Source organism: Spea bombifrons, chromosome 3 (assembly GCF_027358695.1).
Source record: "Spea bombifrons isolate aSpeBom1 chromosome 3, aSpeBom1.2.pri, whole genome shotgun sequence".
Lineage (NCBI taxonomy): Eukaryota > Metazoa > Chordata > Amphibia > Anura > Pelobatidae > Spea > Spea bombifrons.
In genome coordinates this window covers 21,668,061-21,695,991 of record NC_071089.1, presented here as the reverse complement: position 1 = coordinate 21,695,991, position 27,931 = coordinate 21,668,061, and the positions used below count along the sequence as shown (strand labels likewise).

General features: G+C 38.9%; 1 protein-coding gene across 3 annotated transcripts; it reads right to left on the bottom strand.

Annotated features, from left to right (window-relative positions):
- Positions 1-447: 447 nt before the first annotated feature.
- Positions 448-26,446, bottom strand: XPO1 (exportin 1). Of its 3 annotated transcripts, none has more exons than XM_053460974.1 (25): positions 26,319-26,446; positions 17,503-17,634; positions 16,694-16,795; positions 11,367-11,439; positions 11,132-11,197; positions 11,007-11,047; positions 10,706-10,887; positions 10,366-10,414; positions 10,040-10,159; positions 9,816-9,944; positions 9,452-9,610; positions 8,535-8,732; positions 7,993-8,131; positions 7,623-7,804; positions 7,089-7,245; positions 6,787-6,950; positions 6,008-6,142; positions 5,276-5,459; positions 5,082-5,188; positions 4,788-4,982; positions 4,062-4,230; positions 3,814-3,948; positions 3,334-3,493; positions 1,959-2,055; positions 448-1,501 (listed from the first exon to the last, which is right to left on the bottom strand). In XM_053460974.1, the coding sequence occupies exons 2-25, from the start codon at positions 17,626-17,628 to the stop codon at positions 1,355-1,357; spliced, it is 3,216 nt and encodes a 1,071-aa protein (XP_053316949.1). In that variant the 5' UTR covers positions 17,629-17,634; positions 26,319-26,446; the 3' UTR covers positions 448-1,354. The 3 variants fall into 3 exon arrangements, with proteins under 3 accessions (XP_053316949.1, XP_053316948.1, XP_053316950.1); XM_053460973.1 differs by having other exon boundaries at positions 25,798-26,423; XM_053460975.1 differs by lacking the exons at positions 17,503-17,634; positions 26,319-26,446 and adding an exon at positions 15,457-15,520 and having other exon boundaries at positions 16,694-16,799.
- Between the last annotated feature and the right edge of the window lie 1,485 nt (positions 26,447-27,931).

Sequence of the window (27,931 nt, the reverse complement as noted above, 5' to 3'; positions counted from 1 at the left end):
CCTTTATGACAGACTTATGGGACTTTCAGTAAAGTCTCAAATTGTTCCTAAAGACAAGGGAATCCTGGAATAAGATTCAAATACTGAGAAGTCAATATTTCTCTGTGGCGGTCACGACACGTCCTGGGGTGGGTGTTTGGTGTCGCTGAATGCCCCGCTATCGAGGCATTTCAGCGACACCATTGAAGTTCAGGAGGTGATCGTTGATCTCCTAAACTCTTTTCAAACAGGCGTCCGCCTCCATACAGCGTATGGTGGATGCTGATGCCCTGGGGAGGGGCCAGACATGGCCCCTGATGCCGATCTCGGCATTACTGAATGCCTCGACATTGAGGCATTAAAGCAACGCTGTTTAAGCGATGAAAGGTCGTTAAGTGGTTAATGCACATAACTACAAGTTATGCAAGTCAATGCATAAAAATAATTCATTACAGAAACAGGAAAAAATAAATGTAAACCAAGTTTATTTTGCTTTTTAAGTAGTAGTGTTCTTAAAGCACTACAGCATGGTAAACAATGTAAATTAGTACAAGTCATCTCAAAAGCCAGAATTTTATGAGTTGTTAAAAAGATGCAAGCCTATTCTAACAGGATAAATATTTTTTTTAACCATTTCACTTCTCGTTAATGAAGGCTCACAAATGAGCAACACTCCTCATTGAGGAAAACAAAAAGCTGTTGTCGACAAAGCGACAGCACACACACAAAACAAAATCTGTAAAAATAACTAACTGTACTGTGTTCCCATATTTTCTGAAGTTGCTTTACAATGGGATGATATGCACATGATCATGGTTCTACTAGCCAACCTGTAGTATGTTATATAGACTAGCCCACCTCAACCAAAAAGCAAAAAATACTTAATTGTTCAGATTATGCAGCCATTTTGTACTTGTATACACAAGAGAATTTGTTTTAATCATTGGAATCCCTTCTACGCAGAAATATCTGGAAAGAAAATCCATTTAATTAAAAAAATATATGCTGAAAAGGGGGAGGGACTACTTTTACAACAGACAAAAATATAGGTTCTTAGTTAATGGACCTGTGCTACCTTAAAGCCATGAGACAATGGGCCTGATGAAATTAAGAGGGATATATATATATATATAGATATAGATATCTATATTTATATAATATTTTTCATGCAAATCTAGATGACCAAAGCTTTTAAACTACAGAAGGATATTTCACAGAAATTTTTTTTATACAAAAACGCATAAGAAAAGGGCCACTAGGTGACATAATTTACAAATTGGCATCATTTTGGTCAGCAGTAATCAAAGTGATGTTTATCTGAACAAAAATTATGTCCAGTGGGAGGAGGGAATTAACATAACTTGGCTTCTAAAAACTAATCACACATTTCTTCAGGAATTTCATGTGGATTGAGAATGCCAGGAACAGACATCTGAAGTTTGTGTTTTTCTTCTTGGGCTTGTCGAAGGGCTGCTTCCCTTTCTTCCAGGAACAAGTCTGATGTGTCTTCCCCAGCATATTCCTGCATTTCAAAAATAAATAAAAATGTAAGATAAAAAAAAGCTGGGGCTACACCATATGTTTACACTTGGTTCACTAAACAAATCACAAAACTCCTCCTAACCTTTCCAACATAACATTTGGATTTTTTAATTGTTTTATGGGAACAGCAAAAACAAAGTCAGATCCTAGCACTTATTGGCAAATAAGGAATTTTCGTGTAGTGGTGAGGAGAAAGAATATATTTTGGATGTTGAGCCAAAACGGAGTTGTCCTCCCTTCAACAGTAAAAATATATTTATTTTTTTTAAGAAGAAATGCAGTAGAAGAAAGTGCTGATCAAACTAAATTCCCTAATGCCAATACAGTATTAAGTTGTTTCTATACTGATGCTTTTATATGTATACAAAGGGCTGGATGATCTCTCGCCTCAGACTATTTCAACATTTCTGCTGCAACCAACGGATTAAAAAACATACCTTTATCTGAACGAGGAAATCCCTAAGATGTTCTTTAAAAGCTGGAATATCCTGGTTTAAACTGAAGAGGCCGGTCACAAACAGTTTAACCTGGGCTCTAAGAGAAAAAAAATACATTTTTAGTTTTATAGCATATTTCCCTGCAACAAATACAAAATCAAGAAAACAAGTGATTAAACAATACAAGTGAATAAGATTTAAATAAGAATTTAACCAGATAAGAAAAAGTGGACCAAGTGCTTCAGGACAAGTAATCAGCTTAAAGCAAACTGGAAACTCATTTACATGCTCCTTTCTTAACCATTTCTGTGCCTTTAGGATGAGCCTTCACATCCTGAAAACCTGCGGTCCATTAGTACGTACTGAGTTTGTTGCAGCGGCAGGGACCTCTCCCCGCTGCTACGCAAGAGATCAGACTCTCTATAAACAACCTGGACTCTCCCATGTGAGCAGAAGTCAGCATTGCTGAGCATCTCCTGCCAAAAGATTGTGTGTAATGGCGCTCAACGCGCCATTCACATGACCAAGAATTTCCTTCCAGTAGGTGTCACCCACCAAAATGTTCACTTGACACAAGCATTTCAGCGGGGTCTTTCTAGACCCTGTTATGATCTTCCATTGCTCCCACTGCTGGCTGATCACAATTATTGCAATCAGCAAAGGAGGGCTATGGATCAGCACAAGCCGATCAGGAGTAGGAGAGGGAGAAAATTAGTTTCTCCTCCTTCCAAAAATAGCCTATAGCCAAAAAAAAAAACTATTAGGTCACATCACTGGCATAAAAACACACACACACACACACACACACACATACACACACAAAGTGCTCCTAGCACTTGCGCTATTATATAAATCACTACCTCCAAACCCCTTAAGTCAATAGTATTAAAGTATGTAAGATGGTGTAGTATATAAAGCATGGATATAGCCCCCCGGAACAAGAAAGTTTGTACATGGGGTATGACTAATCAGGAGATGTGACACCTACAGAATAAGAATTTAAACAAGGATCGCAAAACAGCCCAAAAACGGCTCCTGAACGAAATGAGTTATAACTTATCAAATATGTAAGAGGAAAATCATGGTTTAACAAACAAATGGTAAAAATTACAATATGAAGGTGTTAATAGGTCTTTTTTTTAGGTTTATGTACCACTAAAAAACCCATTATGAACACAAACTGCTATTCTTCTATTGACCCTATATAGGACATGGTTATAACAAAACCACACAATGGCTGACAAGTACAATCACTTAAGGCTTAAGCTTTCTAAAGAAAAACACATAAGTGCTGCAGTGGAGTTCAGCACCATGAATGGAATATTCCTTTACCACCATATCACCGATGTATACAGTTCAGTCTTACTATACTTACTCTTGCAGGTGAGGGAAAGCTGACTTTAGCAGATTAGCCACATATTCATGAATAAATAGCTGATTGTTAAGTGGGCTTGCTGGATTCAAAGGGGTATTTATCTTTCCTTCTTCCACTAAATTAAACATATATGCCAGAATTGAGGCATGCATGGTTAAACCTAGAAAAAAAAAATACTAAGGTTAACTTGTGACAAGAACACTGCATTTATTGTATTGCATAATGACAAAGAAATATACACTATTAGTAAAGAGATATTTTCGTGAAAACCTGCTACAAAGCCTGAGCGTAATTATTTGCCCTGCTTTGTTAGTAGGGAGAATTATGAAAAAGCGGCAAAATTATATTAAAGACACTACAGGCGAAAGTATTAACAAAACACATGGACTTGCATTAAGTGAACGTTCTTCCAAAATCCCTCTTCTGCAAGACAGGCTTGTGCCTACATTAAAAACATTTTAAGAAAATGTAAACCCCTACCAGCAGTGTGAGAGGTGTCTGTCACAACTGAAAAGATGTGCTGAAGTATGTCACAAAAGTAGGTCTGATAAAAACTCTGGGCAGCGGCTTCCTCTTGAGCAACATTTTGCAATAACGTGTACAGGATTTGCAGGCCTAAGGGAAAGAAATATTTTATATGGCTCATTGCATTCAACTGCTACATGGAAATGGAGTCACGCACGTGTTTTACCATAGAATACAACAATTTATATTCAAAAGAGGGTTACCTGTATCTGCAACATTTCTCATTGTATGTTTAAAAGCCCAAATTATAGAATCCAAAACCAATTTGAACTGAGCTGGAGGGATAGCCAAAAATGCAGGAAAGCAGTGGGAATTTACAGCTTGCAGAAGCAGAAAGAAGTTTGTCCTGTGCTCCGGATACTCTTCAAAATCCTGAAAGAGAGAATTGGCTGTATTGAAAGCTTTACCTGTATATGTATGTATACTAAAATCTGCATACAACTGCATGATTAGGCATACAGAATAAACTGTATTTTGTGTTTTAATGTAAATACTGCAAAATGTTATCACTTGCTTCTAAGCGGCTTGTAAAAAAGGCTTCCAGTAACAGCGGTGACAACTTAAATTAGTTAACACATTTCTCAAGAAATCCATGTATATCCTCAACATGGATTGGTTAAAGTCCACACTTGCAAAAAGGGAGCACACAGCACTGTAGGGATGGGGTAAGCACTAACTTCGGGTGCTAGCCGAACCACATGCAGCTTTTCTACCTCTGCTTCCATCAGGTCAACCTTTAAACTAAAACCTCCAAAACCATTACACAAGTGTTTAAAAGTCTTATGCTAATTATTTAAAGAACTTGGTTAAGGTCAAAGTAAGTCTGACACCGATACGTCATTTACATATATTACACCAATGCCATAATTCAAGAGCAGTAGGTCAAAGTTATGTTTATGTACATTACACACCACATTTTGAAACTGTACCTTATTTATCATGTTTAATGTGCATTCAAAAACGGCATCAAATATTTGAGGTATTTCAGCTGTAATATGGCCTCCAAGCTTGTTTACAATAGTGGCCATTGTGCTAAGTACTTCAGGCTCTCTGGCAGCCGGAACATTTCTCTGATAATCAATTAGAACTGCATCCAACAAGGGTGGTACAAAGTTTTCAGCGACCTGACAACAAAGAACACATTTCCCAAAAGATTATAACGATACAAAACACATTCAAGGCAACTGTACGCATTTTAAATTAAACAGAATAAAAAGCCTTACCATTTGAGGATCATTAGACCTGCTGACCCACCCTGAAATCAGTTTTAACGTTTCTCTTTTAACGGTTCTCATACTCCGTATCAGTGGCTGTTTTGTGACCATTTCGCCTGAAAGAAACAACATTTTAGTCCTTAATAATGTTTTTAATTGGTATCCATGTGGTCTTGAAAGAAGACATGGCAATAAATGCATACCATTTGCCTGAATAGCTGCAGAAATGTTTTCACTTAGGCACTTGTACACATTCAGCATATCCAAGTAAATTCTTCCAAGTTGAATAACAAAAGGGTGACCAACAGCCTTACACGCTCTGACATTTGTTTTTAGAATGCTGCCGAGTTGTTTGACCGTTTCTGGATCTTTCAATATGTCAACATTCTAAGACGAAAAACAGAAACAAAACAATCAGTGACTAGAATGGCACAATAAAATGAGAGCTACACCAACACCGTACGTGTCCCCATATTAAATTCTGTGCCGTTACATCTACAGCCCCATGTCAAATAACTTGCAGTTACTATGTGGTCCTGTCCTTACACATTCAGCACTCAAGCAAAGCTAAAAAAAAAACAAGTCTGCTTTGCCAACAGTCTTTAAATTGGATAATGCTATTTTTTGCTCTATGTGAATCATTTCCAGAACTGGCCTTTTCTGTCAGATTAAAATGGGGGATGTTTTATTATTAAGTAATTTCTGGGCAGGGTTTAAGTACTAAATAGCAATAGATGTTACACTGCCAGATATATTTTTAGCTGTTACCATTACGCATGCCGGAGATTGGTTCAACAGAACTTTTAAAATGAAGTTGATTAGCAGGAAACTTAAGAGTATTCACTATGCTCGCCCTTTAAACCAAAAATGCACAGGGACCATGTTGCGACAGCAGGACAATAGTGAGCACACGGGTAAGATTTTAGACTACTTACTTTTGTGGCTTGCTGAATAATACTGTCCCATACTTGATTGGGAAGCAACATATATTTTTCTATCAAGTGCTCTTGAACAGTTTGGTCTGTCTGTGCCCCAATCATGTATCCAACAGCTTCATAAAACGTGTGAACCTACAAGCCAAAAAAAGTCATAATTTAAAAACCGTGCAATTCAATAATATACACTTTTTTCTTCATCATTACAAAACAATTATCCTTTCCTGCACTCACGGTACGAGTTTGTCTCCTTCTTTGTCCTAATCTTTTAAAAGAAGCCAAGCAAAATGAACAGTCACTTTCTTAAATACAATAATTTATAATGCATGCATGTGGTACATCTGATGCTCTGTCAGGTATTGGCTACCTAACAAAGACCAAAGCCACTGGAAAAACTGAAATAAAAATGATCACCATAATACACAGTTTAGTTTATATTATTCATGCACACAGAGAACAAACTGCTAGGACAGTCTTACATGTGTTGCATATATAAGATGGAAAATGCTGATCCTTTAACCATGAAGACAACGGCATGCAGTCCACTTAATTACTTAATGTCCATGCCCTGAACACAGGGATATGGCAGGTCAAAAATACAGCACTATTTTACAATAACGTACCCAAATATTAAATTATACACAACGCTGCACTATGCTACAATATGCAAAAGATGGTATACCGACCTATCAACATGGCAGCTATCTATATACATACACAAATTAAAACAGAACAGTAATCATGTTGACAAATAGTCAGCATTTTGTCATCATCTCTACCTGCTGTGGCTGAAGATCACAGATTATGGTATTAATGTTGTTCAGGATCTCATCAATGAAAGGCATCACTTCTCCAACTTGTACTTGAACAAAATGCCTACGACATTTCTGTGCTATTTTGATGAAAGTATCACAAGCCATATCCTGTACACCATCATGCGTTTCTGCAAAAAAAAAAAAAAAAAAAAGGGTTTTTAAAATCAAAACACCAATCAATTTGCATCACCGTGCATAAAGAACAGGTATACACAGTACCACAATTACCAAAAGGCACACGACATAAGCCTCAAAAATATACTTACCGTGCATAAACTCAAACAACTTGTTTACTACCGTCTTCAAAAATTTCCAATGGGCCCTGAGAAACCTTGGATATTGACCCACAATATACATAATGTTTGATGCAATGATGGCTTTATTGTCCTTCCCACGTTTTTGCTCACAGAGGCCAAGCAAATCCTACAAAAAGATAGAAATTTCAGTTTGGGAATACCAATTCAATCCTACACATCATGTACGAGTCACGAAACATTATGTTCCGTTGCTAAAGAATTAACATTTCCATGTAACACCTATGCAAACTGGAAAATGTATATCGGAAAACAGATCTTACCATTTTGCTTTACGTTATGTAAACCGGTTGCCATGATAACTTTATATATAGTTTTGGTTGACTAGTATATACTCCAGAGTGCAATGGAGTAGTTTTGAAATTAACATATAACCCTTAGAGGCTTTGTGCTCCAGAAACATTAAAAATAGTAATGCTTTCTGGTTGATGACAGCCAGCGAAGGTCAGTTTTGTGCGTGTGAAAGTAGCATTGCTTTTCACTTACTTTAATAACTGTAACCAGAAATCTTTTTTCATCTTCTTCATGCATCGCTCCACTGATTGATCCGATAGCCCAACACAAAGTATTCAAATTTTTCCACGACCATTCTGTTCCGTTAACTTGGTTGTGCAGTTTTTCTGTCATAATTCGTTCTGTGTCTGCATAATCCAAGTGAGTGAGGTACACTGGGAGATAAGATTTATAACAAGGTCAATTTAAATCATAAAAGCATATGGCATATATTCATAAACTTTAAAATTAGCTTTAACGGTTGCCTCTTGAAATTACTGCAAGAATGAGATTATTCTGATGTAAATTTTCTGCATTCTGCAGAGTTAATTAAAATTGCATTTATAGAAGACTGAATGATTACCCAATGTTTCCCGCATATTCTTGTACAAATTAATAGAATCTGTATCCTTCATGAATTCGCGAACAACTTCACCCTGATCATTCTCTACGACAAGAACTTCCTCTGGCTTGGCCATTCGGCTGACCATCAGCAAACGCACCTAAAAAAATAAAAAAAATTCGACTGTTAGGATGCTGTACATTAGTCAATCCACAATAGATTGATGAGCAACTACGAAGGGCAATAATCAGTTCTTGCATGTACTTCAGTAAATGGTACAAAATAGAAGAAAAATGAGGGAAGCAAACAAAACTAGTCTGAATACTACTAAAAAAAAACTCAGCAAATTTTGTGTCTTCGGGTTTTTTTTTTTTTTTTTTAATCTGAAAAGCAAATTTGAGAAAAGCACTAAAAAAAAGTTTTTGGACAGCTTTTCTAGTAAAAAACCAAAAAAACAGAGTGTATTATAAGACGCTACAAACTCATATGTGCACAGCATATGCAAACCAAATTTGAGAAGTGTGCCGAGGTAAATGAAAAGATCAAGCTTTGAAAGAACATACCTTTGACAGAACAGGCAGATATAACTGTCTTCTTGGAGGGACATCAAAATGTTGACTGCCTGAAAGCAGCGGGGATGCGGATGTTGAGAATGGGCTTTCCCTGTAAAGCTCGGCTGCTAAGTGGTTCCAGTACTCAAGGCAGATTTTAAAGATTTCAGTCTCTTCGACCTCAGAAACCAGCAACATATAATGAAGAGCCTACATATGATTAATTAGAAACAAAAAGAATTATGTTTAAAAAGCAGTTCCTTTTCAAATGAGATATGTATGTTACAATGCTTGCTTTGTTTTAACGCACCACACAGATACGATTTCAATGTCTTTCAGCTTCGTGAAAAACAAGCTCTGAGGGTAGGCAACATTGCTTGCTTAAAGTGGTTTTTATCAAGACAACTATTAATCTAATCGTTGTATGAAGTTTGGCTACATAACTGCCCCATAAACAAACTTTGATTCTTAAATGGACCAACATTAACAACATATTATGAATTCCCAAGTTTGAAATAATTTAAAATCTTCTTTGGACTGGCCTGTATTATGATGTATTAATATTAACAGCGAAGCAAGGGCTAGATCTCATCTTAGGCCATCAGCTTGTTTTGTTTTCCCCATGAGCATGGAAGGATCATGGTACAAAGTCTGAAAAGCGGCATTTTATCATCACCATAGAAAGCAAGAGCATTAGTACCGCATCAGACATGTATTCTTTGTGACCAACTGAGAAATGTAAATAAAATGCACAATTACAACCAGTCCCAAGAACATTTCCCAGAATAGCAGCACCTTTTACCAGTAATATATAGAGGAGAACAGGATGATTGTCAGGCATCAATAGAATAATCTATGTTTAGGTTTGTTTAACTCAACTCTCTTACACAAGTGGGCCAAGAATAGAGCATAGGACACATTTAGCTCACCTCCATTAACGTTTCCCTCAAGTTCAGCCTTTTTTCTATCAATTGTCCATGTTCTTTGAGAAACGTACAAAGAAACAAGCTGAGATTCTGAATGAAATTCTGCTCGTCATCTTTTCCATTTGCATATGCAAGACGAATATTTGTGTTCAAAGGCAGCATCTAAATAGGAAAAACAAGTTGTTTTTTTTTAAACTGCTAAGAGAAGGAAAGTCATTCTTTGCCTATTTCTGTCATGGAAGTACAATCAGCTGAGAAGAGAAACATCCTCCACTGAATACAAAGTTGCTTGGACACCAGTTCCAAACGTAGCTCCGCGGAGGACCTTACACAGTGCGAGAGTAGAGAGGAAGCTAATAACACATACCTGTTTCAACTGCATCATTGTCAACGTGAAAAGGGTTACAAACTGCTCTTCATACTGGCTCACACTAACTCCTGCAATCTCAGTGAGGCACTTTAAAGACACATTTCTGAACATAGGGACATTGAGAAACTGAGGGGAAACAAAATACAATTAGAGTTAAGGTTTCCGTCAAGATTTTGCAAACTAGCATGATTCATGCTCATCGAATACTCAAATAACTGTACCTTGTATATTAGCGTACTGATCAGTTTTGTTTCAAAGATATACCCCAGTGGTATCCAGTTAAGAAATCGAAGCAGTGTTTCCAACGTCGCGTGAACAAGTGGTGCATTTTGGGAGTTTTCCTGAAAGGGGAAAAAAATAATTTATGAAACCACATATTAAAGCATTTCTATAAGCAGGTTAATTTGACAGTCCATCTTGAAATACACCATGGGTATGCCCCATTCCTGGTAGCCGTATGATGACTACAAAGCAATAGCTGGTATCTAAAGTAGGCAGTCATCCAAAGCGAGTGATAAAGCTTCACGCGGTGAGTAAGTGTACTTACCATTACAAACTGACAGAGCTGAAATATCTGGGAGAATTCATTGCACATGCTGGAAGAAAAAAACAAACATTAATTTAAATACTATACAAAACACAATACAAAACCATGTGTTTATTCACTTCCCATCACACTGATTGAAGGGTCTCTAGTCATCACAGAGTTTGAATTTATCCCCCCAAAATTCAGCCTATATGTAGTGTTAACTACATATATATCATAACAGTTTAGGATATAGTCAATCATTTTAGGTCTACTGTTTGTGAACATTTTAGCATTACAAAAGGCATTATTGCCAAGCTTTCAAATGACCAATTAGGAAAGGGGGAGAGAATATTATTACCTGTCTTTCAAATGTTTGGCTTTTACTTGTGTTATTTGTCCACTTGAAAAATCAAATACTTCCTCACTCAGAAGCTTCAAAATAACCATGTTGTTCTGACAGAGGCTCTCGCTGGTCCGACTCGCACCCACAATATCACTTATAAATGTTGGCCAGTGTTTGGGCCATTCCTGTTTCAGTATCTGGAAAAAAGGAAACACTACTAAGTACGTGGGCATTTAACCCATTTGTGTATTTTACAACACTGGTCTAGATTTAAAAGAAAAGCTATTATACTTTAACAGTAACTATTTGTACATACCTGAACTAGAATCATGTTCAGTTTTCCAATATACACCTTCTCTTTCTATTAAAAAAGGGGGGAAATCAAGTTGTCATAAGTGAAATAAAAGTTTGACAAAAACAAAAACCCACAAAATAAAATACTTGCCTCAACACAGTTGGCATCAGATGAGGTCTTAATTATTAATCCAACAACATATTTTTTTATACCTAAAGAAAAGAACACAAACTGTTATTTAAATCATACTACAAAAACGCGATTATATATATATATATATATATATATATATATATATATATATATATATATATACATACATACATACATATATATATATATATATATATATACACGTCCCGTATATTTAAGGATTTTTACCTTCACATTGGTTCCGAGGAAGAATCTTCCATCTTGTTTTAATTACCGTTTCCAATATCTGAAGTCCATAATACTGTAATTGGAGAACAGAAGTATATGAGCATTTTGTTAAAACAAGAGACTAAGGATTTAACAGTTAAAAACCTCTCAGACACCAAAACAGCACACAGACCATTCACACATTTACATCTAAATCTTAACTAAAATGTTCCTTCACAATCACATCTATTTTACATGCACAGTTCTTGCTCTTTGGTCATACAATAAACCTTTCAGTTTAATTATGCTCACACCAGGAAGAAAAAATGTGCAGCCAAATGAGCTACTAGAATAAGAACACAAATATGACAGTAGCAAGAAACTCACGTTTTTATACAGATCTTAAGTGCAGCAAGAGCAACAAGTTGCTACACTGTCCTACCCGTATAAAAACAGTACTGTCCAAAGTATGTCTTCACTGGTGTGAAACAACGTGCAGCAAGAAAACCCCAGGAGAACTTAAAATAAACTGTAGAGCCTCCCCTCAGACCACAACATCAGCAGGTTTTTCTTTCCACTAACTTCGAGATGAACTTTTATGCTTTGCCAAAACAAAAAGTTGCAACTGCAACGGATCTGTCACATTTACCTTTCAGGTATTTCCAAAAAGAAAGAATTCACACCGGGGTAAAAACATTCCAACACTAACCTTTGAATTACATCTTAATATGTAGAACGGATATAACACTATCGGTCTTTTATATACTACTCTAAAGTACCAAAAAAAAAAAAATATAATATATATATATATATCCTTCAGAAACAAAATACTTTTAACTTTTGTTATTCCAGCAAAATATTTATGTCTGTGTTTAGAGGTTAAAGCATCGTGTGTGAATACCATAAAGTTTTTGTTTTTTTCTTAGGCCAGATCCTGCCATAAATAACACCAAATACTCTGTTTTGGGTGCCTTAAAACCCTACCGGAGAGCAGGCACTGGGGTCACGGCAGCAGCATTTTCAGAGTTAAGATTTGATAAAAATGGTTATGTTTCTATAACAGAATCATAACATATAGTGTATGTATTAGCATATGGTGTTAGCATGTGTGTTACTATAAGGCGTTGGTGTGTGTAAGTAATAATAATGGCTCAACATACAAGATTGAGTCTTTATGGCGTAAAATGCCCCTTGCCATGAAGGAGTTAACGACCAGATCAGATACAAAATCATGATTTAAGTTTGCGGTAGGGTATTGCTATGAAGTACATGGACAATAAAGATATAAAGCATGCATAATTTAGATACCAGCTTTAAAATACTTAAAACGGCGGAAAAGGCGCTAGAAAACATTTGAGTATTTACACTTTAAACAAAGGTTGAAAGGGGATTATCACAAACCGTTGTGCATAAATAGTGCAGGTTAGTGGCTGAGTGAAAGAGCGGGCACATGGCCCGTCGAGCAGGCTAGCATACATTGGCGTGAATAAATGCAGCTCAAGCTTGAATCCAACTCCCGGCAGAGAACACATCATGTACGCACAGAAAGCCAGCGTTATCTGCCCGGAATTAGGTAGCAGTTACCAGAAAAGTGTGTTTCTCAGAGGAGAAAATGGGGTAAAGAAAAAAAAGCGTAGTTATGATTTGCTTCTTTAGTAAAGCTAAAAAAAAAAAAAAAAATAAAAAAAAAAAATGTATTTATATATATGAAAACCACTCTATGCTAAAACTGTATCAAAGCGGCTGAATGTCAAACGTTGAACGGACATGCAATTAACTCCAATACCTGAAAGGTAAACTTTTCAGACATTTATTTGACAATCTGACTCGGAATAAAAGTTCTCACTACAAAGGTTAGTTATTATACAACAAAGTCGATCAATTTAACTTCAACCAAAGGGATCACAGACGTTCTCACGTTTATGTTTATCGTAAAATAAAAAATGGAAAGTTATTGAATTCATGGCATTGACAATTTTTTTTGCTGCTTTTTTTATGATGGATTAGCTAATGTTTCCACCAATGCCAAACTGTTTAAACTGCAACCTTATAAATACTAGAAGACAAATGTGAAAAACAAAAAAATGTTTCAATTAGAGGGATAAGGATTGAATGGAAAACAAGGCAATAAGAATTGGGTTAACAAAGCAAATTAAAACTGTACAGAACATAAAAGAAAAAATAGAAACTAAGAAGAATTACTAAAACTACAGTGGTGTTTTAGCATTTGTTAGGTCGCATGCCTACTTTATCTGCCAAATGTCATTCTGTATTCCAGAAGATCCAGGATGACTGCCACACAGATGTGCAAACATAAGGTGCCACATGGACTGGGGCAGGATACCAAGCAGCCATGTTTGATATCCTGATGCGAATGCACGCCCGCCATTCCATGGGTATATCTTTTGAACCAGATGTCCACAGTTAAGTCTTCTGCATGCGTCTTGGGTTTAGGTTGGATGACAGGATCACACTGATCTTGCCTTGAGAGACGTTGGCTATTCCTCCTAATAATTGTGTCAATCTTCTCAAAGGAAAAGAATAAGACATTTGGGCAATATTGGGAAGCCAATACTTAGAAAAACAGGTGACTCCAGCAAATGTGTTAATTTTGGCTATTCATTCCAGCCTATTTTCTCATGAAATGTGTATTAACCCTTTGAGTGTCAACCACAGATAAAAAGGTTGGTCAAGTAGACCCAGAAAGCCAACCAAGTATCTCAAAGGGTAGCACACGAAACCTGATTCTCCATCATCTCTGCACATAGATCAGCCGTGGAGCGGATAAGCAGCACTTTCGCCTGCTTTTGGCCAGAGTGTTACCTGCTTTCATACACTGGCATTTATTCACTATGGGGAGAGTTGGCAAGAGAACTGTGGTTTCAACTACCTCACTACACAATTCACTATGATGGGCAAGTTTCTTCAGCTGAGGTCGCCATGTATGATGCACAATTCAACGGGCAAGGAGACTGAAGAAACCTCATTGACTCAACGATACATTACCCAGGCCCTGCCAAGCACTTACTGCAGCAGACTGGGGTTAGACCATCATAACATACAGTGAAGAGAATCAACTGAAAGCACAAATCTCCTGAAAATGCTCCTGCAATGTAACATGTGATTCCTCCAACACATTAAAAAATAAAACCCACTTCAATTCATAAAACAACACACTTCTTATAGCGTACAACCCCATGACCTTTAAGCTAAGTTTAAGAGTCTCATTGGAGCTGTAAACATTAAAAAGTAAGCGAACTAAAGATTTCCACTGGAATTTTAACCATTATATACAGGGCCAGACTGACGACGTCGAGGTGGCCCTGGCACTTGGAGCCCGCGTGTATTTATTAGCACGCAGCTGGACATGTCCAGTGGCTGGCAGCACCAGATTCACCACTGTAGGGGCAAACTGGGTGGTGCTGTCAGCCAGAAGCCCACCGGGCATTTGCCCAGTGTGCCAGATGGCCAGTATAGGACTGCTTATATAATACTGATATATCTCGAATAACTTGCCTCAACATAATCGTGATAGCTCACTGTACTGTGAACTGCCTCCTTGCCGGCAGCACCACAGACCCATCTGTACATGTCCAGGCATGGGGAGGTATACTCAGATTGTCCACTAAAAGCAGTGTACAGGATTAAAGCTGGTTAGCTTATTAGCATGCAATCATGTTAAAACTAGTCCAAAGTGTTGTACACAAACATGTGGTAGAGCACAGCGACATGGCATAGAAGGTGCAGGAAAATGACTTAAATACCAACTAAAGCAGCAGCTATTGAACAAATAAGTTTCTTTAACTTAGCTGAGCTTGGTCAAGATACTCCAGACCTAAAAACTAGGTTAGAAACACTGAAGAGACGTTGGCATCAGTCAGGAAACATTGGCTGAAAATGCCGTAATGCAGTTTAACTTGTCCAAAAGTTTTAACAGCAACAAAGAAGATATGTCAACATAGTTTAGATGATCCCTGTGGTAGAAGCTTCTTTACGCCCTCATATCAAAGTCTACATAGTGACCCCCCCCAATGACACTTCCCATCCACCCACCCACCGAACAAAAACAATTGATGAACAGAATTGAGTTAAAGGGAATGAAAAGGTAGACCTTGTGGAGGCCTGCCGTCAAAGCCTAGCTGTGTCAGTTGCACAGGAAGACACCCCTTTTCTTCCTATTACAAGCAATCAACATAATGGAACATTATGATTAATATCAAGTAGTGTCATAACAGCTTTATAAATAATCATAAAAGCCAAATGTAATAGTGCGTATGTTTTAGCACCAAATCATTTGCAGTTTATGTAAATCGAAAAGTTCTTTACCTGTTGCTTTCTTTCTGTTCCGCTAATCATGTCAATTTTCACAAGACAATTTTGAGTTTTTAAAAATACTGTTGATAAATCAACTTAAACATTAGTAATGTCTGTCAGTATCAAAAGCAGAAAACGACCAGGCAAAGCAAAACGGTTATTGAGGTTAGCACTTTGAGGAAGTTCTGAGATTTTTGTCCTCAAAAAACAAAGTAATCGTTAAATAAGAAAGGTGGACACGGTTACGGGATATGGGGGGTGTATAAAATTCAGCACTTTAATTAGTATTTCCTCATGGCAATAGCGTTTGTGGAAACACTACCTTAAGCCTGAAATTTTTTTTTTATTTTTTTTTTTTATTTTATTTTTAAGTGTTTTCTATTTAAGTGTAGTTAAATGAACATTGAAAATGTGGCTTTAACGTAGCTCCACAAAGCTAATATCAAAAATACTTAAAAGCAAGTAACATACCATGTTTTGCTTTTTACAACTGCTACATACTTTAGTGGTATTTATATAAAGTAAAAAGAAAAAAATTCTACAACAATATGGTTTTAAACTTCCAGACACAAACCTCAAGGTGCAAAACCAAATGCCAGATTGTGCATCCAACAAAGTGCATTGAAAAACAGGTAAAAAACTTTCACATTTATCTGAAAGTAGCAAGTGGGACAGTTACTCAACAGAGTAAATCTCAACAGAGAGCACTGCTTGATTTGGCAAATTTCTATAAGCATAGGATCTGAGTTTTGGGGTATCGTTCCCTCACATTGAATAAAACAAGGCGTCCATGTCCCTTTTCCCCCCCATACGCCGCCATATTAAAGCCAAACTTAATAAAAAAAAAAAAAATAAATCTAATTTAACTTAATCGACTTTGTTTTCACAAGCATTCCTAGATTGTTTCCCTGGTACATGTGAGGTATTGAGAATAATTACATAAAGCTACGGCTGAGCAGTGAGACAGCTTCCTCAAAGCTGAAGGACAGGGGCTAAAAAACAAAAAGCCGCCTCAAATACACGCGCACGCTTACTTTGGTATTCATGTTCTGCGAGAACTCTAAAATGGTGTCGACTCTTGTCCAAGCATCAGGATGTTCTTTTAAGTGTGTCAGGACTTCCTGCGCCATTCTTTGCTGTATTAAAACAAATTTTAGAGCGTGTTTACACAGTAAATGTTTTAACACAATGCAAAAAGGAAACTCGTTGAAAAAAAAAGTTGAACAGTCATTGCAAAGACAGTGACAGAATAGGTATTCACATACATTTGTAGCTCTTTGCAGTGTAACAAAGAGATATAGTAAGTAGTCACATAAGACTGCATATGGCTGGGTTTAGAGATTGGCTTGATAGGCAGGAATAAGTCAATGGCGGCTCACAGAGACAAGCATGCAAATAAAGGCACCTCGCGTCCCTAACAAGCTGCACGGTGAATTCCCGAGAACACTTTGATTTCACTGAAATGAGGACACAAAAGTCCCTTATGATCACCAACTCCTCGAAAAGAAATTTGAGGTACGCTGCTCTGTTATTAGCGACAGCTCTCATAGTGAACAGAATGCGAGTCTTAATAACCCGACTCCTGTAAATGGCCACATTTGAGAGACTACCTACAGTTACATATGTTGCCCTACATAGGTGCTTCCCATAGGCTTTGATTGCATTGGTGTTTTTAGCTAGGTGATTAAGACATTTCCCATATCAGCACACTAGCACAGCTTTCAGAAATACTTTTACCGCAGTACCGAACTTCCTCAAAGATGGAAAAAATAGAGAAGCCGCCCATCAATTTTTTTTATTTATTTATTTTTTAATAGTAGAGGAAAAGTATTTCTGTATGTACCTGAGCCCCCTCTCCATGGTACAAGCAATTCACCACGTTGTCCAGAAGGTTGATGTCGAGTTTCTGAGTGAAGTCCAGCAGCTGCCGAGCTGCATGGTCCGCTAACATGGTCATAATTGCTGGCATAGATTACTGAAAAAAGTAACACAATAGCCGTTAGATGCAAATACACATATCTGCCTGCATTTCAGAAACACGCAACATGAGAAATATCACAATATGGACACAATGTGCTTTTAGTAATTAGTTCAGAAACAACCCCACACACTTGCTGTTTATCACTTGTATTGCTCATTCAACAATATATCATACAGCATGGAATACAGAGAATGTATATTCAAGTAGTTTAAGTACTTTTTTTCCCACCGCACCCACTGTTTGCCAGTTTTAGCTGCTTCAAACCAGCAGCCACTGGCAAGAAAGGGCTCACGTTTAAATGAATGTCTTGCGCGAGCCGGTGCTGGAAGTTGCCGGTACTAGCAGTTGCCGGTAGTATGCAAACAAACACGGTGCTGAGCAGGAGATGCATTCAGCCAAACCCAGCTTGTGAATGTGAATCGCCGCGGAGCAGGGAGAGAGCGAAACGATCTATGTGGTTGCATGAAAAAACACAATGTTGATAAAAAAAAAAAAAAAAAAAAAAAAAAAAAAAAAAAAGGTACCGGCCACCAAAAGCATTAAAGCGCACGAGAGGAGCGCCCCTTTAAAGCTGAATGTGCAAGGAAATATTAATTGGGGAAAAGGCTGAAGGTGCATTTGGAAAAGGGATTTACAAACAATTAAAGTAAGGTGGTGTATATCATTAAGTGCAAGTTTTTTTTTTGTTTTTTTTTTAATAAGTCATAAGCGAACATTTGAACAAAGTCTTTGTGAGAGTCAAAGCAAAAATTACAAATATATAAAAACCACACTTAAAATGCTTTTGACATTACAGCCTTCCCTGCCACTAAAAACTAGAACGTGATGATGTCATGCAATGCTAGATTGGATGGTTGGTGCATTATATATTTCATTCATTCTTTGCCAATTTACCCAACAAATAAAAACACTACCCTCAAAACCAGTAGCATTGATAAAACATGTAACATAGCGTAATACATAAAGCATGGATGCGGCCCTCTGGGACATAATATCTGAGGTGTGACTAATCAGGAGCATAATTTGGGTAATTGTTCAGCTGTGTATAAGAAAATTATTTTTTGGGAAATGTTAGATATTTTTTCTATTTTAGTATAGGTCCTTTTCTTACCCATTATCACCAATTATGTAGTTCTATGATTTTAAAAAGAGCCTCGTTGTCCTGAAGAAAATTATGTATAATTTGTGTGGGTACATCAGATATGAAAAAGGTTTAATAATGGTTTAACAAACACCTGACATAAAGGGTTAAGGATGTGATACATGTGAAAGATGGAAACATTTTGAGCGCTTCTACAAGTCTATTTTTTTTCCCTCAACATATAAAGGGAAAAAAAAAAAAACTACGCATCACTGTTTAAAAAAAAAATTAATATTTGGCATATAGTCATCTCTCTCTCGATGAAGGAAAAAGTAGAAGCTATAGGTTTTCAGAACACAGCAAGTGTCCGATACGCGATTCTACACAATAAAACTGCGGATAATCCTCAGCTCATACTCTTGGATAAACATTTCTCGCAAAGTAAACCTCTTTAGCCAGAGACCGATGTCAGGTGCTGGAACCCGAAACTCGTATCAGTTTGCCAGCGTAAACATATGGCGTAACAGCATCTCACACACCGTGATCATCACGGATACAGAATGTGTCTTCATGTGTGAAATAAGCAGTTTGGAGAGCAGATATAGAGCAAGAAATACGTCCCACATGGGAGAAAAGCTTTTTTTGTTTTATTCACATACAGGAAACACTTCAAACTATGCAAATGTTTACTGACCCTAGATTGTCAGCTCGTTTGAGCAGGTCCCCATCACCCATTTCCATCAAACGATTATGTTACATACTACTCGTAATAACTTGCCTACCCATTGTACGGCGCTGCGGAATATGATGGCGCTATATAAGACAATTTGTATTAATTCTTATCTCATAAGCACCTGTTCAGCCAACACGTGGTAACTGTTAAAGTAGTTAAATAGTTTTAAAATTCAGATGTCAGGCATCGATATTTAGGGATCTAACTGATTAACTTAGGACCACACGTACTTTCAAGGAGGAATAATGCAAAATTCTGCATCTAAGAAAGTAGCAGCAGGCCCTGTAAGTTGAGGCGGAACCTCTGTGGATGCACCCTGGTGCCATGCGTTCTCCAAGTGACGCACCCGGCCCTCCACATGATGTAAAAGAAAACGGCACCCATCAGACCAGGCCACCTTCCTCCATGGCTCCGGGGTGCAGTTCTTATGCTCACGTGCCCGTTGCAGGTGCTTTCGGCAGTGGATGAGAGGACCCCGACTGATCTGCGGCTACGCAGCCCCATACACAACGAACTACGATGCACTGCGTGACACCTTTCTATCAGACCCAAAACAAATGTTCAGCAATTTGAGTTACAGCGGCTCGTCTGTTGAATTTCACAAGACGGACCAGCCTTCGCTCCCCATGACCCTGTTGACGCTTTTCCTTCCTTGCACCACTTTTGACAATTTGGCCCTTGTCAAAGTCGCTCAGATCCTTACGCTTGCCCATTCCAAAAACCTTACTATACATCGCTGTGGGAGAGAGATCCTGGGGAGGCCTTGACCGACCAGCAGAGCCAACACAAATGCTTGCTGTCCATCAATACACAAGAAAACGCAAGTCTTAACCAGACGGTACAGGGTTCCTCATACACTACAGAGTCTATCCGGGAGCATCCTTCCTGAGGTGGGAGGAATACCTTAAATACTTAGGAGCTGTGAGGCATGAGTGACGGGCTAAGCGCAGTATTTAGAGTTTCAATTGAAATATACAATTTTGGTCATTGGAATCACGCTACTAGGTTGGTGGATTTACTTTATCCCCCTTATTTATTATTTCCTGATCTTTTTCGTTGTTTATGTCATGTTGATTGTCGTTTTCTTTATTGAGTATACATAGACACTTCCATTTGTTTTCCTTTTCATGTATATTCACAAAAAAACATTTTGATGAAAATATACGGGGATGTAACCCTACCCCATCAAAATTGTTGGATAATTTCAATATGCTTATTCCAAAGTACATCCGTGCTTTCAGACAACCGTGAAAATCTTGCGATAAACCGATATAAAAAACTTGTTAGAAAAAAAAACCAAAAAAAAAACCAAAACACTTTAGCGAGCCTCAAAGCCATAAGCGATGGCCGGCATTGCTTCCTGCGGTGGTGGGGGCTCCTCCACTGATCTCTCGTGCCTCACATTCTCTGGTATGCTTGGTGGGCCACTAAATGTGGCAGCTAAACAGAATTTTTTTTTTGTACATTTGTTACCACTTCCAACGTACATGTATTTAGAATATTTAACAAGCAGGGTATTTTAGTATCAAACATGAATCTACATGCAGTGTTTTAGGTTTTAAAAGAATGTAGACTGTAAAGAGTTAAAGATGTTAAATGATACTTGAGTACCTCACAGCTAATGAAGACACCATACATGCAAAGTTAACAACCATTCACATGCTAAATATAACTAGCAGCTCATATTCATAAGTCTTCTACCAAAATGAATGGAACAGGAGGTGCACCTTTTCAAAGCGTGACTGCCCCCATCAACAAAAGGACACGAGGACATTCTTAAACTCAGCCACGCACGGCCAGATATCAGGCAAGATAGGTTAGAATGTCACATCAGATAACAGTTCATCTACACCATGTCAGTGAGGTTTATCCACACACCACAGAAAAACATAGACTGCATTCACAATGGTATAAGAAGCATTGGCATGGGGGGTTGAGTAGTGTCTGTCTGTCTATAGTGCCATACGAGTCTGTACCGTCAGTCAGTGTGTATATGTATAGTGCCAGAGTCAGTCTGAGCGAGTGTGTAATGTAGTATCAGTATTTATAGTGCTAGTCAGTATGTCTACCGTATTATGGTGCCAGATTCCGTGGGTACGCATCCAGGTATTTTTATATATGCATAGTGTTAGCCAGTGTGTGTATGTTGCTAAATACTGTGTGCATAAGTGTGTGTGGTGCTAGCTTGTATAGTATTGTTTGTTAGTCAAACGGTGTTAGCATGTGTACATGATGAAGAATGTTAGCATGTCTGTTACAGTATGTTAGTGTTTGCGAGCACAAGATGTAAGCATTTCTATTACATATAGTGTTATGTGTAGATGTGTGTTCGTGTATGGCAGGGCTTGACAAACAGCAGGCCACCTAAATGTCTTTATATTTACTGTGAGTGCAATCAGTACATTTCCATATCCCCATTTCTAAGATTTATTACACTATTGTGGTTGTTTTTTGTTTCTTCCCCTATGTTTGATAACGTCTGGTCTTGAACATCCCGAGTATTTGTAGGGTTGCTGCAGTGCATTGTAAGGGGGAGTATTGTTTATTCTTATTTTTATTTCTTATTTCACCACATATCACATGATAGGGTGATCTATAGTCCACCTAAATGTCTTGCAGGAGATGATTTCACTCCGCTGAACGGAAGCGTCTGTAGACTCCAGTGCACATGTGTACAGCATTCCCATTCCAATTCATTGGAAGTACTTTACTGCAACTGATTGACAGCTTTAGCAGCCAATGGGCGGCAAGAAGTTTTGGAAGGGATCATGACGGAAGGAAGAATATTTTGCACCATGACTGCAAATGCTGTGTCACCCCCACACACACACCTTGGAAGAATGCATATTAAAGTACACACAGACTACTTTAACACGTATTCTCCCATAGTAGTGGTGTCAGGTACAATAAACTTCCCTATAGGCGACGTTACATGGCAGACCACAGCACTAACAAAAATAAGTAGCAGTCATGTCGATCTTGGATTTTAGCTCTAATTCAAGTGGTACAATATGGCTGACAGATAGAAACTAACCCAAAATGGTAAGAGTTTAAGCCGAAAATTCCTCAGAAAATCAAAAACTAAAATTACAATCAAGTCACAAAAAAGCTTGTAGTTAAGTCTGGGCAATAGGAAAAGGCCACCAACTGAGATTTTGTAATGCTTATTGGGTTAAAGCGGGAGTTAAAAAAATTTGGTTGGGATCCCGGAGTCTTTTTTTTTTTCTCCCATATATTACCGACTAGTCTACAGTTAAAGAAAGTGTATTGGGGCACAGACAAAATCTTGTATGTTTTACCATTATTCCCCTTTTTGTTTACCAGCCAAAGCCATGCACGTCAGGGGAAAAACTCAGATAAGGACCAATGACGTGCCTCGCACCAGGCATCAATGATTGCTTACTACACTTAGATAGTGCTGCTGCTGCAATGCCTCAACATAAGGGGCGCTCTACATAACAAAAAACATATGTAGAGGCGCAGTTTGATAACTCCTCGCAACAGTCACATTCACCCTGTTGAAAGGCTTTATGCTTGTTATATGTATTTAGGCTACATAAGTTACGCCGGTACAAGTCAATAGAAATATAAACATTCCCATGTTGAAGTCAATGTAACAGCTCACACTGATCTCTAATTTATTGCATAATTATGGCTAAAAACATGTACTAATCTATGACTGGTAAACGAATACCATCAATTTTCCTGTGTCTAGCTTTTGTACTTGTTACTTCCACATTAGTGCAGAAAACAATCACACATCCCTTCAGCTCAGAGAAACATTACAGTATTAAGAGTCATATGGTGTTGACTCGCCATGATTATATATAATTAGGCCGATACATCTTTGGCTCTATTCCTGCCATCAGAGTCAAAGCTGGATAGATCTGGCTTGGAAAGACTTATAGGGACACCCAACCCATCCTATGAACTTTAATGCATAGGATAGTCCCTTTAAAGCTACATGGCGTGCTCCTGCTGCATTTGCCACTTTCCCCATCTCCCAGCTAGGTCATGTGATGTGAGCACATGTGGGGTAAGCACTTCAATTGGTTTTAACAGGTGCACTTTCCTGTCACTGGATTGGCTCCTTGAAGCAGCCAATCAGCTGCAACTTCTACTAGAAGGTTGGCACTTTTCCAGAATGCACTTTAAAATGTAATTGTATATAAAAGTACTTTTATATACTTTGTTTAAAGGCCTGCCGAGGTCATATGACATTATCTTAAAAGGTGACTTAAGCAGCATTATTATCACCATTAAAAAGTGTGTGTAATATCCATGGCAAAATGCAATTAGTTTAGTAAATCCCTTTAAAACCATTTTTCTCATATTTTAATAAGTACATTTGAAAAACTAAATTCTTAACATTTGTTGATTCTTTGAGAAGACAGTCTCAAAATATACTCTTACAAAACGTAAAGGAGCACTACATTCCCATCACGACTGTCATATCAAATATTTAACATTTAGTTATGCAAGTTCTGTCACGCTTCTAATCTGAGCCTCATCTTATGGACACCCCCCCCAAAAAAACTTAATTAATGTGCATACAAATGTTACTCAAGGCTGCATAAATGTACATTTACTTACACAAAATCACAATATTGATTATTCATAATAAATATAACTGGTATAACAAGAACATAATCAAAACGTCTCCCTCATCTGGACTTAACAATTGGATAAAGAAGTCCCCTCCTCAAATGACAGTAATTTTGTATTCCAAAACAGAGCCCCAGTAACTTATATTTAAAAGTAGATACTGAGGGGGGCACCCAAGCAATAACCATGTTATTGCCACTGAAATGCCAACGTTTCTAACAGCACTGCTGATGGGAGGCAACCAACAATTTATTCATAAAGTCATGACAAACACCAGCATGTGAAACCGAAACTGGCCAGCTGGCATATCATCAAATAACATTCACTGCAAACCTGCAGACATTATCTCTCAGATACATACTTGAAACATGGGAAGGAACAGCCCGTGTACACCAACCCCAATGCTGCTCTCATTGTATAACCGATGTTTATATGGGCTCGGGGATTTTGGTGGTTAGTATAATTAATCCCACATGTCCACAAGGGTACCCAGTCTGCTCCAACCTATTCACCCACAAGTTGTATCATTCTCTCAACACAGACATAAAACTATGGCTTATTCCGATTCAGTCATCCTGCTTGTTAATTCGGATATAAAACGATCAACATCACGGATACAGTTTTCGGAGCAAGAGAACGGGTAGCTGATCCTATCCATCATGCGGCAGACGGTGCACTGATGCAACAAAAGGACTTGAAAACGAAATCAAACGCCCTCAGCATTCTCCCATAAGTTGATTGCAACGCAGTTTACATAAAAATAAAAGCCACCTGTCAACAGTGTTCCGAACTACACAACTCTACAACATAATGGATGGATCGGAAGTGCGAATTGTGTGTCACACGTGCACACACTGCATAGGATGCAAGACCACGAAAAGAACGCAGAAGAACAATGCTGGCTGGAGCTGGTCACAGGTGATTAGCGCTTTTCGGGTCATTTTAGCAAGGTGCAAACAGCCCTAAAAGGAATGTCAGAGGGTTCTTCGATTAATATGTCTGAGGTCACGCTTAGTAAACTCGAAAGCAACTTATATCTGCAATTCACAAACGTTTGTTAACGTGCATACTGTAAGCATACCAGTGAAAAAGGTCGCCATGCAGCTCAGGCGTTCGGTGGTGCGATGTCGGTTTGTTAACACATGTGAGCACACGAACCCCGCAGCCGATTGTGAACCCCAAGTGTCACAGGCAGGTGAGGCCCAGAAATCATGGTAACCACATCAGCCTCTCCCTGCCCCTCCCTCCCCAGCACGTGATGCTTACGGACCTTTCCACACACAGTAACATTTCTGGAAATTTCCACTCCACCAGCAATTCGCCAAAGCATACATAAGCCCAGCTAGCCAGTCACGACGGGTATGGGCCGGCCATAGAGATGCAATACCTCGGGTACACCAGTAGGAAAGGCCGTTAGAAGCCCGAGGCCTACTGGGTCAAGGCCTGGCCCAGGTTCCATTCAAGAGAGAGGCCGAGACGATGCGGCCCTTCATAAAAACAATGTGTGCCTGATGGGCCCACAACAGACCTATCCTCATCCCACGAAACACAAAACAGAACCCACGCAGAATAAACCACGTGGGCGTGTAATAGGGGTCACATAAACACCACATTGCTACATATCGCGTGTGCTACACGCACGCCCCACTCGTGCACTAATGCCCCAGTCTCCACTCCGATACACCCTTTCTAGTGCCCGTACACAAGCCCTCACCCACGCGAGAACCCTTTTACTTACCGTGATCTGGAGGTGCCTTTTCCTCAGGACAACGTGGGGCAAACCGGACGATGAGAAGGGGAGTGAAACTCCGCCAAAAGAAGGACCCCGAAAAGAGTAATTCTACACCTCTTACCAGTACAACCCCCAAAAACGTGCACACACGGGCTAAGCAGGCAGCGACGGCCCTCCTTTATAACAGATTTGGAAACAGCCTTTTTTATTATTATTTTCTCCCTGGAGGTAAATAAATCGTGGCGGATATTTATATCCCGTCCTTGGTTGAAATTTAGTTTTTAAATGAATGAAGGATGAAACCAAATGAAATTAAACGGAGGTAGATTCAATTCTCCGAAGGCCCAGGTTGGCGGGGTCTGCTTTCCACACACCCACTGAGAAAGTAGCTGGCTGAGGTAAATAATACTATGGGTGAAATTAATAATGCTGCTTAATGGTCGGTGGTTGTCAATTAGAGCCCTGGCACATGTGTTCAGGTAAAATCCCCGTTGGTTGCGGGTAAGACTGTATTAGTAAGTTTCTACCCGTGGTGGAGGCGCGACGTAGCGAGCTGGGAGGCTGAAAGAGGCGCTTCTTCTGCTCTAGTGCAACACACTCGCAACCGGCTGAAACCGGTTCAGACTGGGACATTCCATCTCCGTTCAGTTCTCAAGCCCATGGCGCCGCCGAGCGTTTGGAAACCTATGCAACTCCTCCCGCTGGGAATCCCCATTGGCTCAATCTGACCGCTACGTACCTAGCGATTGGTCAGGTGTCACGTCTGTCAATAACAAAAAGGTTACCGCCTCTCCTGTTTTTTCTCCTTTTGCCGCGAAGACCTTGTGTAAAGCGGGGTGGGAGGGGAGGAATGACGTATTGGCGATGATCCTGGTATCCGATTGGTGGCCATGACATGTCAGTCAAGAGACAAGGTTTGGTTGCCATAGAGACAGAACCTTTTCCCCGCAACTCGAGTTGTAGCGTTGCTTGCTGCTGGTAGCGAGGGTGTTTGGCACCGTGATGGTGCTATTTAGTTGATAATGCGTCCTGGCGCTTGTTTCCGTTTATACCTTACCTGAGGCGGTTTCAGTTAATGGATGGAAACAAGCTGATATTTTTTTTGGCGTAGTGCTTTTACGTCAATGTAACATAATAGTAAGATTATAGTAAGATCCTCTAGAGTTCCATTTCCCCCCCTATTGGGGCTTCACAAACACCACGAGTGTATGATTGCCTGCTGAAAAACGCACAAACCCGTCTGTGTCTGCCGCTCTACATTCCCTGTTGGTTACATAAGCATCTAATGGATAATCTGCCGGACTGTGTGACTTTATGGCTGCGTCTCACGCCTTAGCTGTATTCCAGAGGTAGTGAAGAAAAGAAATAAGATAAATGCATTGAGAAGTGTGCCCGGCACCCACCCCCCCTAAAAACCAAACGTGATCAAATCCAGTGGGTTTAATCGCTAACTAAGGCGTTATCAGAAGAGTAGTGTTTCCCCTGCTCGACTTCAATATATGTTATTGAGGTTCAACACCAGTAACCTGCGGCTCGAAGAGCTTGGCGGCCCCTTCTAACGAGATGTCTTCATAAATGTATTTGTTATACAGGACCAGCTTAGGCTTTTTGCTGGAGAAAGCTGCCGGTGGTGGCCCTTCGTGATGTATAGTGAAGTCAAGGAGCTGAAGCCCAAGTCTTCTGATAACTCGCCCTTTAGTGAACAAACCCCCAATGTTATTTCCTTTATAATTATTTATTGCTATATAAATGGATTTGTGTAAAGGAAATAAAAGAAGCTTCTGGCTCTCTGTTACAAATGATATGCATAGCGGCATCATATTCCACAGTGCTGTACAATAAGTAAACAGGACATAACTAATATATAACAATTTGTCTTACAGAAACAACAGGTGACGAGGGCCCTGCTCAAACAAGCTTACAATCTAGAGGACAGCAGGGGTTTAAAAGGCACCGCAACTAATTTATGCAATACTTAGAAAATATATACCTAAAAAATTCTGGGAGTGTAACATTCCACTGGAGTTGTGGAGAAGTCTTGGGACAGAGTGTCTCTCGCGTTGTGATGTCATCACATTGCAACATGGTCATATGACATGGGGGCCATATTTTAGTTCTAAAGTTTTTTAAGGTCTTGCCC